Genomic DNA, 16,038 nt, shown 5'->3' with positions numbered 1-16,038 from the left:
TGTGGTCCACACCTGGATATAGATATAGCAGTGATTGTGTACTATGTTAAATTGTTGTTTTGATGCAAAACAAAGATATCCACCATATCAAACCTGTGCAGTTCGCCCACCAGGACAAGACTGGCTCTCTCCCATTGCCACTGACCCTGGTGTTTTCTGACAGAGCACTTTTTTCTCTTTTGAAAACGTCCATATTTTGTCACAGAATAGAGAGAGGACAGAGGAAAAGTCCAAAAAGTTCTCTCTCTTCTGAGAGTCCCCCAAATCGTTTTTGATCTTCTGGGGGAACGAACAGCATCTCGTCTCTCTGACATACAGTGGAGAAGGCCTATGATCTGACAGTCTTTTCACCTAAGCTGGATTTTACTCTCTCTGTCACTCCGTGTCTCTCACAACCCCTCACTTTTCTTGACTGAACTTTATAATTTAGAGCGCCGCTTTTGAAATTGCTTACATTCCATTGCTGCTCGTATATATTTCTAATGCTTGTTCAGCTACACCCTGTCTGAACACTGAAACTCTTTTTACAATCATGTCCATCATGTACTACTAAGTTTAAATATTAGTCTGAAACCCATGACGAATAGTGAAAAATCGAAGCCATCATTGAGAATTTTAGATAAAGTCAAATCTGTTCTGTGTAAAATGTGGCTGTACTTTGTCCAGGATTGTAAAGTACAAATGCTGGTCTACCAACAGCATTTGTCTGAATCCATTATCTCTGTGTGAGTTATTTTGTTGTTGTGGTCCCAATCTGGGGGGCTTTCTTCTGCTGATATGTGCTAGTCTTGGAAAAAACTCTTCAGAACTTCAGAATATAAAACTGTTCAGAACATCATGTGCATCTTGCTAGCTTGGATTTCACAACATTTACAGATATCCTGTTTTCACTGTCTTGGGTATGGCATCTTGGTTTTTTGGCATCAAAAATGAACATATTGAGGGTGGAGCTGGAGAGGATATGCATTGCTACACCTTGATCCTGATTGGATCTGACTGAGAACCTGAGGACACACCATGGGAGCTACTTGTCTCTCAAAGTAGCCACGCCCTAAAGTATATCCTGCTGGACCATTAATTACAAAATTAATGTCATCCTGCATTGAAGAAGACTTGAACCTAATGATTGAAACCAGACATTATGTGAGAAGGAGGATCATTTTCTCATTTTTTTTCGTACATTCCATTTTCTTTTTGCTGCCAGTGGTCTCGCCCCCTGCTGGCCATTAGCGAGAATGCAGATTTCTGGAACTACTGCCTTGGTTTCACTTTTCAGACCTGGTTGCTCTGTCCACTATTTATACAGTCTCCATCTGTGAGTTCTTGGGAGTTAATTGGACTTTCTCTCCAGTCTCAGCTGTACTGAGTGTTGCGTACACTTAGGGAGTGACAGAGTCACGGCCTGGGTCATGCAGACTTTTTTTTTTTTTTTTTTTCCATTGCCTTGCTTCCCTCTGCATTACCTTGCAGTACTGTCCTGCACTGATTTTTCTACTCCACAGCATTACGTTTTATGTTCCTTTGCATTTAGATTTGCATTCTCTCTGAGCCATAGAGAAAGTCTGAGCTGTACTATGGTATACATACCTACAGTATTTGACAACCCCTGGCTGTGGCCACTGCAAGCAGCCAAACCCTCAGCTGTGGTGCAAGTCTGTATCATTGCAGCTAAAAAGACAAGCTTGTTCTTTCACTGAGACTGATGGAGACAGGCTGCAGCTGTGATAACGACTATAGTCATGGGATGGCATAGCTTCGGCTGTTGCTGTCACTGTGATTGTGCCTGTAGCTATGCTTTGGTTGTTCTGATTATGGCTGTGACATATTTGCTTCTAATGTGTGTAACACAAACTACAAGCAGGAGTGTGTGTGTGTGTGTGTTGACATGGTTGTGCTGGATGTGCACTGAAATATTCCTGAACTCCTGAGGTGTATGTATTAACAAATTGGTCATATCTGATTGAAGTCTAAAGTGTTAATTCAAGCAGCAAACAGCAGTGACAGTTTGCTGCTACTGTAGCCATATCCATAGCACCATAAATTCAACCACAAATGCAGCCATAGTCCAAGCAATAACCATATCCACAGCCACAGCTCCATCCAGCACAGTCAGACACAGCAGCTGTGCTCACAGCCAGGGGCTGTATACTGTTGAAGCTCGGCCTTTTGAAAGGAATAATGAGGAGTAATGCATAATGTAATGTCACATCAACTCTCCTTTCTCTATCTGCTGAGCATTTCCTTAAATTGGCAGTATATTATAACTGGACAGGAACAACACACTAACTGTTCCTATGGATCCTGAGGAATACCAAAAATATTGCAAGGAAACAATGCATGAAAACATCATGCAAAGTAACACAATACTTGCCACACAAAAGTATTGTTAGAGAACACAAAGGGGGCTTCTTGATAAGTGAAGAAGAATAGTTTGAACTCACATAAATACATACAACAACCTCAAACGCAGAGCTGATTCTCAAGAATCTGGTCTTTTACCTGAAAATGTATGGGTTTGATTATCCTCATCATTATAACAGCGTTGTAACATCAGTTGAAAGAGACTCATAATGAGACTCACATGGTTCAAGAGAAACGATAAGATGGCTGTTGTTGCACATTATATTCACAGTACATCTCATACAGTGCAAATTGTCCATTACAGATGAGCAACCTCACTTTTGCTAAGCCAAGCAGCTGCTACTCATCACTTTCCTCAGGTCAGTTAGCCTGCACTTAGCCAGAACTGGAGGTTTTGGTTGATGTTCCACGTTTCAGCTCTTGCTTGTGCTTGCATGAATGGGCAGGGAGCCTCTAGGATGGAGAAATTCCTTTAAACATAAGTGCGTACTGTACGCTAATGGCATAATTAACTTTCAAGAAAGTGGTCCTGGGTGAAATGCACAAAAACGAAGGACAAAGGACCCGTACTTTATCGGTAGGGAGGGAGGAAATGTGAATGATACCAGTTTAGATCTTGATTGCACTTTCTGCGAATGAGTGCATTTACTCTGCAGAAGGTGCGAGTCATTAGAGCAGGAAAGGCTGAAGGGAGAATGCTCCCTCTCAAAAAGAAGGCCAAATCTCTTCTAATATTTCATATAACACCAGCTGACAATGGTGATTGACAAGAGTTTTATTACTTTCTCACTTCTGTCATTAGTGCTGGGCCTTCAAATAACAGGTTCCATCACTTAATTGACTAATGTGAAAAAATAGCCTGCTGCCTCAGGGCTGGACACAGAGTTTTCAGAAATACAGATGTCCAAAAACTGAGCTTGCTAAGGCTCTTCCAGGCATAGTCGGAAGAAAAAATATGTGCATTTTATATTTAGAGAGCAAAAAAATCAATACAAACAGCTTTAAAACAATGTCAGTGGGCAGTAGCATAAATTATCTGTTGAGCAGTAACACGAGAATCACGTTAAATGTTGAAATGAATGATCTACGGTACAATCTGAAAATATATCTTGACTATGTAAAGCGTTCAATTAAAGTGGAATTCACGTTAGAGCCGCCACCAAAATCTAACCCGGGTCTCTGTGACTACTTCCTTCTCTCTCCTGCCAAAGTAAAAGTCCATCCATCCATTGTCTATACCCGACTATCCCTGGGGGGGGGGTGGAGTCTATCCCAGCTGTCTGTGTTACTGGGGTACACCCTGAACCGGTCGCAGGGGCAACATATACAGACGAACAACCACTCATGCTCACACTCACACCTACGGACAATTTAGAGTCATCAATTAACCTAATGAGCATGTTTTTGGTCTGTGGGAGGAAGCCGGAGTGCCCGGAGAGAACCCACGCATGCACGGGAAGAACATGCAAACTTCACACAGAAAGGCCCTGCCCAACCCGGGGATCGAACCGGCGACCTTCTTGCTGTGAGCCACGCGCACTACCTGCTGCCCCACCGTGCCGCCCCAAAGTAAAAGTAAAGTAGTGAAATGACATACACCTTCTTTCTTTCATCTTTGTGTTTTAGTTTGGATCATTTTGGGTTTGAATCATAGAAATGTGTCTCTAAGCAAAATGTGTGTTATACAATAATATGCCTATTCAATAATACTATTATTACACTACAATTAAAGGTGTTCAAAGAACACATGATGTTGAATAGAGCTTGTAAAGTAATGAGAAGATCATCTACTCATCCACACACACCAGCAATGATGGTGATCAGATGACTAAGTTCTAAATCTTGCCGTTGTATAACTTTGCTTCACCTAGCTAAGGATATTTTCACCTAATTATTTCACAGCTTTTATTATATACGCCTGCAGAGGTCCAGATGGGGACCTCAGTGGTGGGTACAGCCATGTACCCCGTTGGTCTGAAAGTATGCTTTAATAATTCACTTTGCATTTCGGTCCAAAAACCTTTGAATTGGAAGCAAATGTAAGACATTAATCATACATTTAGTGCAGTGTATGTGTTCATCTGCAACTTCCCAGTTCATTTCCATTTGGCTCAGTTTTCTGCTTTAAAACCTTTCTTCAAATGTTTCCCTATTTGTCCAGTATTAATGAAATGTGGAACAGAGGAAAGCTCGACTGGCCCAGTTTTCTTTTTTTTTGTTTTGATGTTCAAAAATGGTTTAGCTTGGCTGTCAAAGTTTTGTGGGCAGGGCCTACTTACTGGATCATAATAATTTTCCTCGTCAGTATCAAAAACCTTTCAGTACAAGTCCCCAACTCAAGCGTATTTTTTATTGACATTTGGTGAAACTGATTTTCACTTAGTCTCTCAGAAAACATCTGAATTATTCACCATATTTGGTACTCAGCATATCTGAGATCAATATCAACAAATGTTTGTTGTTTTTATATTCAATACGACTTTACTAGCTGAAAAAATAAAACAAAGAAAAAAAATGTTCTTCCTCATGAACACATGTAACTCAATTGGACATGACAAGTGATCTTTCTCTTTCGGCTACATTAAGCCACACAGGTACAACACTAAAAATGTTAAATCTTAAATCTTAAAATGTTAAAATCTGCTGTGAAATCTGTATAATTAAGTTTTAACAGACAAATGGGAATGATTCATAACAAACCAATTTGTCATTCAAGTCTTCATTCTGTATCAGTCATTTATGTCAGTGAAGTCTAATATTTCAAAGACACAGATTTCTGTACATCTTACAACATTTTACAGAATTGTAGCTGCTGAAAAGTGTTTTATTTGTTTTGCTAAATATTCTTTTATTTGTACTCTTGAGTTTATTTTTTCTTGAGTACACACAGTCTCATTGCTCATATCTGCTTCCAGTCGTATTGTGATTTTGTATTTAAGTATATTCCATCAGCACAAACCCTCGTCTCCTTTCTCCAGCGGCATCTTACTGTAATTACAGAAAGAGGAGAGGGATCCAGGAAAGTCTGCAGTTCAGTGTTTCATGGTAAATTTTTACTGCCTCAGCTAGGTGTGCGACATCAGGACATCAGGGTTATAAAACTGCATCACCCATGGTTGCAGCCCAGAATGATTCTATTTTACTGTCCTTCATGAAACGGTACCCAATCAGCGGATGTGAGTGCTGAATCAATGAAAGCTCAAAACACAATTAAAGAGCCAATTAATGGCCATGGTTCTCTGAGGAGTTAAGTGGAGTAAAATTACCTCCTTGCTAACCTGTTATTCCATCTCCACACCCCAGCACAATCCTTCAAACATGAATATAAAATGAAAGGGGAAATAAGGAAACTGAGAGCAAGCTATGTTTAATCACAAAGAAACAAACGTTCAAAGCACTGTTCAGATTGCTTCTTTGTCACCTCAAGGGGCAGGGAGTTGAGAAAAAGTTTGTTTATTGCAAATGTTGGAAGAGAGGAGTGCTGTTCCACGCATGGCTGAGGATACAATTAATGAGGGAGCTGATGAGGAGGTGAAGGATGAACTAGCAGACATTTGAAACAAGACGGAGACCATGTGTGAGCCTTGGTGTCACAGGCCAGAAGTAGACGAAGATTGAAGGGACAGAAAGCAAATGTACAATGCAAGTGCTCTATAATTTAATCAAAGGGAAGTATGTCAAAACAAGCTGCACACACAGGTGATTATATTTCCATCAAAACAAGCCTTTCTTCCTGAGGATGGTTGCATGATTAAAGTGGGAACTGGGTTTGCTTCTTAATCCTTGAGTTGTGGTTTCTGTATCTGTTCCTGCCTATGAGGCTCACCCCTGTGCACCCTATCTAGCCGGTCCTACCGCTGCCGTACCTGCTCTCAATCAGTTCAAGTGCATGCGAGAATGCATGCTTATGAGCACTTTCAGTAAATCAAGCAGCCCTGCTGCTCTGTGGTCTATTATTCCTTTCTGCTCTGCATTAATGCAAGCTGCTCACACTGAGAGATTTCTGTACATTAATACATGCTCCAAATAAAAATTCTATATTGGTTTCTTATTATTCAGGCCAACTTTAATTTCAAAGTTGGTTCTTTTGTTTTCCTCAGGGACCTGGCTGTCGGTACCTCATCCAGACATTTGGATCTGGATCATCGTCCCCCAGGAGATTCAGCCTCTCTCCGTCGTTAGCGTGCTGTGTGTTCGCCTGTCTCTCCTCTCTGTGTGAATGCTCTGCTGCCTCTTCTGTGTTTGTGTGGCCTTTCCTCCTTCCAGGTCTCCATGGTTGAGTGGAGGTCACGTAGCTCAGGTTACACTTATCCGGCAAGTCCCCGAAGCTGCTTAACATCCTATTGGATCCATACTCTTCACTTAGTTTAACACATATTTGCATTTTTGCTGATCTACTCTGTACATATGACAACCGTCTGTTTTTGTTTTTGTTCCCATTAGCATCCAAGCTGTGCGAGTTTCTCTTCCCCTCTCTCTTGCTCTCTCTTTCTTTCTTTGTGTGGCCTGTCCTCTTCCAGGTGTCCATGGTGGAGAGGCGGTCGTATGGCTCAGAACTGAGGGTCAAAGAACAGAGGGGATTGTAAGAGGGGATTGTAAAGCCTCTGAGGCCAGTTGTGATTTGTGATTGTGTGCTCTATAAATAAAATCTGACTTGACTTGACCTGTACAACTCTGTGTGAAGGAAGTGTTCCTGCAAAGTCACTGCTGACCCTTACACCAAAGAAATTTAACTGACGAAGTGGCTTCGGGTCTTTCAAGGTGAACTAGTTGCAGTTTCTTCCCAACCACGATGAACAGCGTACAGTAGCACTAAACTTTTACTTTTCTATTGTACTGCGTACTGTGTGATACAGAGCTAACTTACGTAATACTCCATGCTGTTTCAGAGTTGCCAAGAATAGAAATGCATTATCTATCAGATATTCTCAGCAATTGTGGGGGAAGTAAAAAATATTACTTACCGTCTTGGCAACATGAACTTGGATGAATTGCATTATTAAAGTAATCTGCTTTACAGTATTTTGTGTGTGTGTTTGACTGTACAGCTGTCTCCTTATGGCACATTCATTTCAGGAAATATCATATCGTTCTTTGGATTAAGTACAGTGAATGTCCCATCACATTCTTTCACAAACTGAGCTTGTTTAAAATCAGAGATGTAAATATTCATCTTTCTGCACCATTTAGAGCTCTCATGTAATTCTGCACACAAAATATCTGCCTGCCTTTCCTCAAAAAGCATCTCTGGGACAGATCTGAATGCAGATTTAATGCTTTTCATCAGTTACTGTTTGGCTGACAACTTTGTGAATCAGGCGCATCTCATGAGTAAATATTGATTCACTTAGTTCAGTATAGAGATTTGAGTGTGGCTTTAAATCAGGTGCTAGGTTGCACAAAAACCAATAATTAACTATGTCTGTCTTTTATTAGCAACTATTTTTATGCTTCAATTGTCGCATCATATTGAGTTTTACACCACAGATTTCTGTCATGTCTGTCAAGTCTCTGTATTATTTTGTGCACATTTCATGTCATGACATTTCATTTCTTGCATGTCCTGTTTTATTTTGATATCACTAACCTTGTGTTTCTGTTTTAGGTTCACTTCCTGCACACCCTTCCCCTGTCTCATCACACCTGCTCCCTGATTGTTCTCCCCACCTGTTTCCCATCTCCCCTGATTACCTCTTGTATTTTACCCCGTGTGTCTCACAGTCTCGTTGCCAGTTCATTGCGCGTCACAGTCCTCGTTCCAGCGTTCATTCTTGTCATAGTCTGTTTCGTACTCAACCTTGTTTTTTTATCTTGACCTTGCCTTTTGCCTCTTGTTCTTGGATACCTCTGCCTGTCGTTTTTTTGATCTCCCGTGTACCGAACTCTGTCTGGAAATAAACCCGCCCTTTGCTTGAACCACCCGAGTTGTGCGTTTGTGTCTGCCTGTTCTGTGCTTTAAGTTCACGACAGATTTCATTCATCCACTTAGATGACACTGCTCATACAGTATTACTGACTATGCTAAATAGTACTTTTGTAGATACTGAGTCAGCCAATTAACTTAAATTACCATTTAACTTCTGAATATGGTAAGTGTCTTCATATATCCAGATGCTGTGAGTTATTTCCAATTATTGAAAAGGAGCATTTTATGGCCTTGCATTTATACAACCTTATGCATAAGATGCTTCCTATTAAACACCATTTAATTATTAAATGAAATGAACCTGTTGTGTTTAAGGGGAAACTCTATACCCACCTTGCATTAATTGCTGCTTGAGAAACATCCAGCAGGAACTCTGACGTGCAGACAAGCCTGAAGTCTGCTGCACTGCAGTATTTTACGGATGAATCTTCACTACATGTGAAACTTAGCTTTTTAGTGTGTTCACTGCACTGTATGAATTAGCTTCATGATTTTCGGTCTTTCGAGATGATTTTCAGCAAAGAAGACATGCACATGCTGTTGCTCCACAGCAGGTGTTATGTCCTGACAAGCAGGCCTTGACCTCCAATCTGACCAACCCCGACCAATCTTGGCAAAGATACAACACTCAAATGGGGACACCCATAATGATTGGATGCTATTTGTCATCACCATGACTTCTTCATCGTTGTTATCATTACACTTACTGGCCCTTGGCTCTGAGCATTAGCTGGCACAACAGCATACTCACTGGTACTTACGGAGCTAATGTTTGCCTCTCAAGCGCTGGAGGCGATGGATATACTGCTGGCAGCAAATTCTCACAGTAATTGATTTTATTGAGGAAAAATGTTGTCAACAAAACATATGTTTGTTTTTTTCCTGCACTTCTTGGTAATAGCTCTGTATTTTCTTTCCATGTCTCTCTCAGAAACATATGAATTTGCATGAAAAATGTATGTAACTCAACAACATTGATTAAGAAATATGAGCGAGGAGAGTGGCAATAACTTCTATTTTCTTTTTTGTTGTGACTGAATGATTCTTTTTTACAGTGACAAGCTCAAACGGATAAATAACTGCTATTAGTTTTGTGTTGCAGGTCTTAAGTAAAATGTGGAAAGGGGTGGATAGATGTTCCTTTCACATTTCTCAGATGAATGCATCTTTCCAGTCTGCTGACTTTATTTTTCAGTTTGTTTGATCACAGAAAATGCATTATCTGTGTGCAGTCGCTATTTCCTTCCCTGCTCTTTGTTAAGGGGGAAAGTTTGTTGGCTGGAAAGTGTCGGTCCATTTTAACTAGTCATGCCTAACATTAAATACCTTTGTGCTTTGGTGAAACTGTCAGCTCCAGACTTTATTAGAATATGATCTGTAAAACACTTCTTTTTACAATAAGTAACCTTCCACCCTGCTTTATAATTGCCTGCACATACAGGATGGGATTTGCTTCTTTTTTTTTTTTTTCTTCCCTTAGCCGCAGACTGCAGTCCAATGTTTTTAACGTTTTTTGTTTACGCAGTGCCAGAGTAGAGAGAGGATGCTGTGGTGGATCTGATCTAAGAACAGCAAGAGCAACAGTCTTCCACTCTCATCTCAATTGTATACGTTCAGGAGTAACCGCAATTCACCATTGTTAACCATTTATTGGTTTCTTTGGTAATCAATGACATCTATATCTACAGTTTTATATAATTATAACTCCACATTTACTCTCCCCCTACAGTGTACTTTATACTGCACTCTCTCTAACTGAGACAGTTGGATGCTCTGTATTGTTGCGTATTGTATTGTGCTTTAAATGTCAGCCACTACTGTGTTTGAACTCATCAGGGTTCTCTTCAGCACAGAACTTTATTGATATAAAGGTCATTCAGGATGAATAGGATCACCATGGTTACCCAGGAGAAGATAAGTGGAACCTCATATTCTATTCTATGTTTTCTGTGTCCACCACAGCCTCTGCAAAGAATGGATGCACCCTCACAAGCTTTCTGAATGGAAGGAATTAAGTGACAGCACAGTGGGCTGCTGTCGCTTTGCCAAAGTGCTCCCTATACAGCTGAGAATTCGTCAGAATCATTTTTCAGTGACAAATAATAAAAAAAAGTTGCAATGTACTGTAAGGTTTGCAGTTTGAGACTCTCTTATGAGCACTGTCCCACTCTCTGGCTTGTGTTTGAACATTTCTCTGCAGAAAGCACCTGAGAAGAGCTGCGCGTATAACAAGATTAAAGCAGATTGGAGCTTGACAAGCAACAGTAACCGTGAAGCCTCATTTCTCTAACTCAGATGTAAATGCTCTTAGAATTCCTTTTACATTTTGTCTCATCTTCCCTGCTTGTGCTTCTGGACCCTTTCACGCCACTAGCTGCTCCTTTTACCAAATGTCTTGCTTTCACTTTCAATTCACCTTGGGAAAATAAAATGTAAGCCATGGCAGTTGCAATTAATTTTAACACTGTTTGAGTATATGGAAGCATGCCATTTTATTGCACTGTACTGCATGTCCTGGCTTTTTCTTTCTTTCTTTCTTTCTTTCTTTCTTTCTTTCTTTCTTTCTTTCTTTCTTTCTTTCTTTCTTTCTTTTTTTTTTTTGCCGCTCTAGAGACAGCCTTGTCAGTGTTCACATGCTGTCACCTCGTTAGGATTCAGCTATAGTGATAACACACTCAATATCAGCAAGATAGATACAGTTATTCCAGGATTTTGATTATTTTGAAATTGTGTCATTTAGCATATTAACTGTAAGAATTTCATGTGTCATTCTGAAAACAGCTTTTCCATGTTTTTTGCCATCTCAGTCAGTTTTCAGTGACGAACAAGGAAGAAATACTTACATGTCCTTGTCACTCAAGGGAGAATAAAAGAGATGCTAATCACAACTAAAAAAGAAACGTTACACCTTTCTTCCTTTTAAAAAGAACCCACCTTTGAGAGTTTCTCCTTTATTGTTCATCCCCCCCAAATTACAGTGAAGGTCTATTTGAATGAAAGTGACAATGAAATACAAAGTCATAAATGGTAAAGACTGATATTTATTTCTCATCACAAATAAAAAGAACCATGCTTACTCATCACAGACAGAAAAAAAAGAGAGAAGCGCTCAGTCTTTGTATCTTTACCGACTTTGCTGTCGGAGTGTTTTTTGAGAATGTGAATAATAGCACTCTATGAAGATTGAAATTCTTTAAAAAAACCCCAAGCCTTTGCCCATACACTGATGCCCCCAACCCACACCTCCCACAGCTTGTAGCCACACCTCCCACAACCTATAACCACTTCCACCCAGCTCATTTGTCCCTCCCCGAACAATGATCACAGCATTATCTGAGCGGGTCAGTCTGAGGGCTCTCAGTCCCCAGAAGTCTTAATAACCTGGAACAGTGTGACATTGTACAGCACCTGGTGTCCGTTGTTCCAGGTGTACAGGACCCTCTCCCTGGGATTGTAGTCCATCATGGAGATATGGGAGTATTGATTGTGGAAGGGGATGTCTGTGTACTCGTAGCTTGATGTGTTGGTGTAGTAGGCAAAGTAGATTTTGGCACCAGCGAGGTGGGAGTTGGTGACGTAAAGTGTACCACAGATCATGAAAGACTCTCCAGCACTGCGCTTGGGAAAACCTGTGTCCCAAGTCTGCAGCACTTCCAGACTCTGAGGCTCCAGGCGGCTGATGACAATGTTCCCAGCATTGGGGATGGTGGTGTAAACGGCCCACAGGCCATTCTCATCCGCCATGAGGTCGATGTCAGAGGAGCCACCCCAGGAGTAGGGAAAGGTATTGTTATAGCCGGCCCCACTCAGGCTGCGCTGCACCAGCACACTTCGAGAACGGAAGTGGTATTTGATGATGATGTTGCTCTGGTACTTGTTGTAGTACAGTGAGCCGTTGTAGACCACATGGCCAGTGCCTGCCCAGGGGTGAGGCAGCAAATGCTGCACAAAGTTCTGGCCCTTCATGAAATCATTCATTGTGCGGTATTCCAGGACACGCCGTCCCTTGAAGTAACCATCCATAGACCACACCTGTGGAGAGAAGAGAAATGAATCCCATGGAGGAGAGGGGACAAGCTAAAGGAGGTAATGAGAAGATCTAGAGGTCACAGGAGAGTATTGTTGTACTATACCTGACACACCTCTCTGCAAGAACACTGTGATTAATGTTTCATTATAGCCAGTGGCGATGCCCTGAGCAAAGTAAGCATGTTGTGCGTATGTGCTCACTCTTATTCCAATGTGAGTGCATGCCTTCATGCAGTTGTGCAGACTTGAATGTGTGCACAAAACTATTGATCTCTCCTGTGTGTGGGAGTGAAGACGTTGCCTGCGCTTTGCAGTCAACCACTGCTTGTGCTCTCTGCCCTTTCCAGTCCACATTTACAGAAAATCAATCCATTTAGCAGCTCTATCTTTTTCCTCAAGTACTCTCAGCGGATCTCTTCACTGACATGGCCCCTCTCTGGCAGCATCTCCCATCTCATTCTCTCAATGCTTCCACCGAGGCACAGTTCAGCTTTCAATTGATTCAATTAATCTGCAGTTGGCTTAGATATTTATTTTGTCCTTAACATATCAAGGAGGGCTTTACTAAGATGAAGCTCTTGTTCTTCTGATGCTCTACCCTTCATTTTTCTCCTCCTCATCTTGCCTCCTTCCCAGGTGTAGAGGAGACACTTTCCTCCAATAACAATCCCACTGGGGCAAGAGGAAGGGTATGGGAGGAGCCTGGGGTGGTGAGATACAGCGGCTGAATTATGGAGGAGGGGAGATTATGGAGCATTAAGCATTGTTTCTCCTCTGCCTACTAAATGACTCCCTAGAGCTGAGCCAGGCCAACGCTGTAGCATATTTAGACCAAGCTTTTTTTTTTTTTTCCCTCTGGGATGCGTTTTTTTGTTTGGCTCCTCAAATGACGTTACCCGAATATGGTCATCATGTTTATGGTGGGTATGGATGTGATATTCTTGATGTATATTGCTATTAATACAATCAGTGATTGATCTAAAGAATCTTATGTGATCTCAGCATGTCAGGTGATTAAAGACAAAGATCAGGGCGTTCAATCACAGTAATTGACCTTTTCTGTTGGCAATACCTATTTAGTCTGTTATGATTTAGGCTGGGGATGAAAAAAGGCCATCGTCATCTCTCCTCTTTAACTTCATCAGTTTTCATTCTCCCCCACAGTTCATAATCCACTCTTCCACTCCTCCATCTCTACCACTTCCCCCATTCATCAGGCTGCACAATTCCTCTTCCTTTTCTTCCTCCCATGTGTATTTTACCCCATGCTTCTTACCATGTGTCTACCCACATAAGAACACATCTCTTTTCAAGCCATTACTATATCATCTGGGTCCAGAGCTTCTCAGTACACTCCTGGTAATTACAGAGGTGATTTAGAAAACTTTAGTCTAAACAACTCATTCATTTCTCCATTGATGATGAAGTGATTAATCAGATGAAGTTGCAGTGACAGAGGAAGACACAGAGGAGGGAAGGGGATACTATCCATCAGTGACTCGGCTTTGCATCCCCATTTCTCTCTCTGTCTCTCTGCCTTCGGAGTGCAGAAGAAGTCCAGCTCAGGCAAAACAGTCAATCAGTCACTGAAGTATCATGACAGCATTGCTGTGAGGGATACTTTTTCAACTGAGCCACTCACAGAGTTTGCCCAGTTTCTCACAATGGCTTTGGTTCTATTTTATCCTCTATGTTTTTTTGAACTATGAAGGGTTCTAGTTCGAGGGTGAGCACAGAGGGACTTACTCTGTTGTCTGAGCTGGGGATCATGGTATCTGTCATCCACGAGCCGAACCTTGACCCTGATGCACGCACTGTGATGGGATTACTGACGCCAGTCAACTTCCCACAACCTGGAGGTCAAAGAGGAGAAAGATGTAAGATGACAGAAAGATTTAGCCATGTATTTATGTACACACACACCCTATATGGTTTTGTCAATTTCAGGATTTCCATTCCTCATGTTGTCTTGTCTTAAAAAAATATGTTACCCTTTGTTTTTAACCTGTGTGAATGAAAAGTACCTGTATGTTATCACAGCTATTGTAAACAGCATTCTACAGGTCACGAGTTATAATAGTCAGTGTCCAGACAAGCTCAGGTTTCAGCCCAGTAGTGTTAGAAGGTTGTGTGTTTGCTGCTTAAGAGGAAATAAGGTTGCTGCTTATGAACGCCACCACAACAGCTCACTACCATCTTTCATTAGCAGACTGGTCTGGACCGCTAAGGCTAGGTACTGGATACAAGCCAGGCTAAATTAGTCTACAGAAACCACTGCGCTCCCAGCTAAATGAATGAATGGTTGAATGAACAGTTCCAAGTGAATATTGAATGCTGCTTTTGCTTGAATTGCCTATAAAAACATTCGCATTTTTTCACTTTTTGCAGATGACACTCAAATATGTATCAAAAAATGGGTTTTTCAGCAATGTCCAATCTTGTCTCAAATGTGTTGCTGGAATTAAATTCAGAATAAGCATATATTTAGAAAGATCAATGAAGTTGATGAGGTAAAACATGAAATATATTGTCTATGTATTGTTTTCAATTAAGCTTTTAGAAACTGTCACAACTTTTGGGGGGAATTGGGGTTGTACAAAAACTGATGCATTTATTCATTAACTGGCTTGATTGATTTCTCTAAACATATTTAATATTCCTGCATGTTTTTTCCATCACTTGTCTAAGACTTCTCTTTCCATTATTTTCTCACTTTCATTTTCTCTGCACTTGTTTATTCAGCTTTGGAAAGCACTTAATAGAAATTATCTGGAAATAAATATATTTAAATGGATAATTATTACTTTATTATCTCTCAGTATGAAGTAATTTGCTTTATGCAAAAGCTTATCGGAAGCCAATGGAAGACAAAAACAAAACACTAATGACCTAAAGGCTAAACTCTAACTGCAGTCTTTTTCCGTTAAGTCATCAGTTTATGTATGTGGGATTTTGTAAAATCATCAGATTAAGCTAATACATTACACAAGAACATGATCAATTATTCATTTGGGCTTTCTAGGGCAATTTTTCTTAATTTATGCAGATAATTCACGCTCTGAGCCGAGTGGAAATGTTGACAGTGTACAACAGTTTTGACCATTGATGATCTTAATTAATCAGTTATTCTTTTCTGCACTGCTGTTGTCTCACCTGTAACTGTTTAAGGGCTACACTAATATTTAATGAATTTCAAATTAAGCATTCACTAACTACACCCACTCACACCTCTTTGCATATCTCTTATACCTAGTTTCTGCATGCAGGAGTGCAGCCTGGTCTCCAGCAGCAGGACTCTCTGGCGGAGCTCCTCATAATCATAGGCCCCCATCTCTTCCTGGATGGCCATCAGCACCAAGGACAGATTCCTCACCTCCTCCCGAAGACGAAGGATCATCTTGGCATCCGCCTTGTATTGTTCCAGCACTGGCAGTAGGGGGAGTAGCTGGGTCACCTTGTCTTTCAACTCCTAAGATAGTCATCGCAGAGAAAGAGTAGCAGAGGGGGTGGGGAGGATTAAACCCCCTGTGAGAATATCGGACAGGGGATGAGGTCGACCAGACTTGTCAGTACAGGGGATTGTGTGCAGAGGAGCTAGCCCTTCAATCTTCACTTGTTACTTCTGGTCTGTGGATCATATCTCAGTCAGGACCTCATATTGTAGCTGGGTGCTGGTTCATCTCTTTGACCCCTTATCACCTGGATTGATCATGAGATGGACA

At 41.1% G+C, this 16,038-nt stretch overlaps 1 protein-coding gene across 2 annotated transcripts in view; it reads right to left on the bottom strand.

Moving 5' to 3' along the window:
* Positions 1 to 11,308: 11,308 nt before the first annotated feature.
* Positions 11,309 to 16,038, bottom strand: part of olfm2a (olfactomedin 2a) — a 43,795-nt gene continuing 39,065 nt past the window's right edge. For both annotated transcript variants that reach the window (XM_070981197.1, XM_070981196.1), the window contains exons 4-6: positions 15,566 to 15,785; positions 14,063 to 14,169; positions 11,309 to 12,319 (exon numbers count right to left, since the gene is read on the bottom strand). In XM_070981197.1, the coding sequence (XP_070837298.1) occupies positions 11,645 to 12,319; positions 14,063 to 14,169; positions 15,566 to 15,785 (1,002 nt within the window). In that variant the 3' untranslated portion in view covers positions 11,309 to 11,644. The remainder of the gene's footprint in view (positions 12,320 to 14,062; positions 14,170 to 15,565; positions 15,786 to 16,038) is intronic.

The sequence above is a fragment of the Chaetodon trifascialis genome, chromosome 15 (genome assembly GCF_039877785.1).
Source record: "Chaetodon trifascialis isolate fChaTrf1 chromosome 15, fChaTrf1.hap1, whole genome shotgun sequence".
Classification (NCBI taxonomy): Eukaryota; Metazoa; Chordata; class Actinopteri; order Chaetodontiformes; family Chaetodontidae; genus Chaetodon; species Chaetodon trifascialis.
Note: the sequence above shows the minus strand (reverse complement) of the source record. Positions and strands in the feature narration are given on the sequence as shown.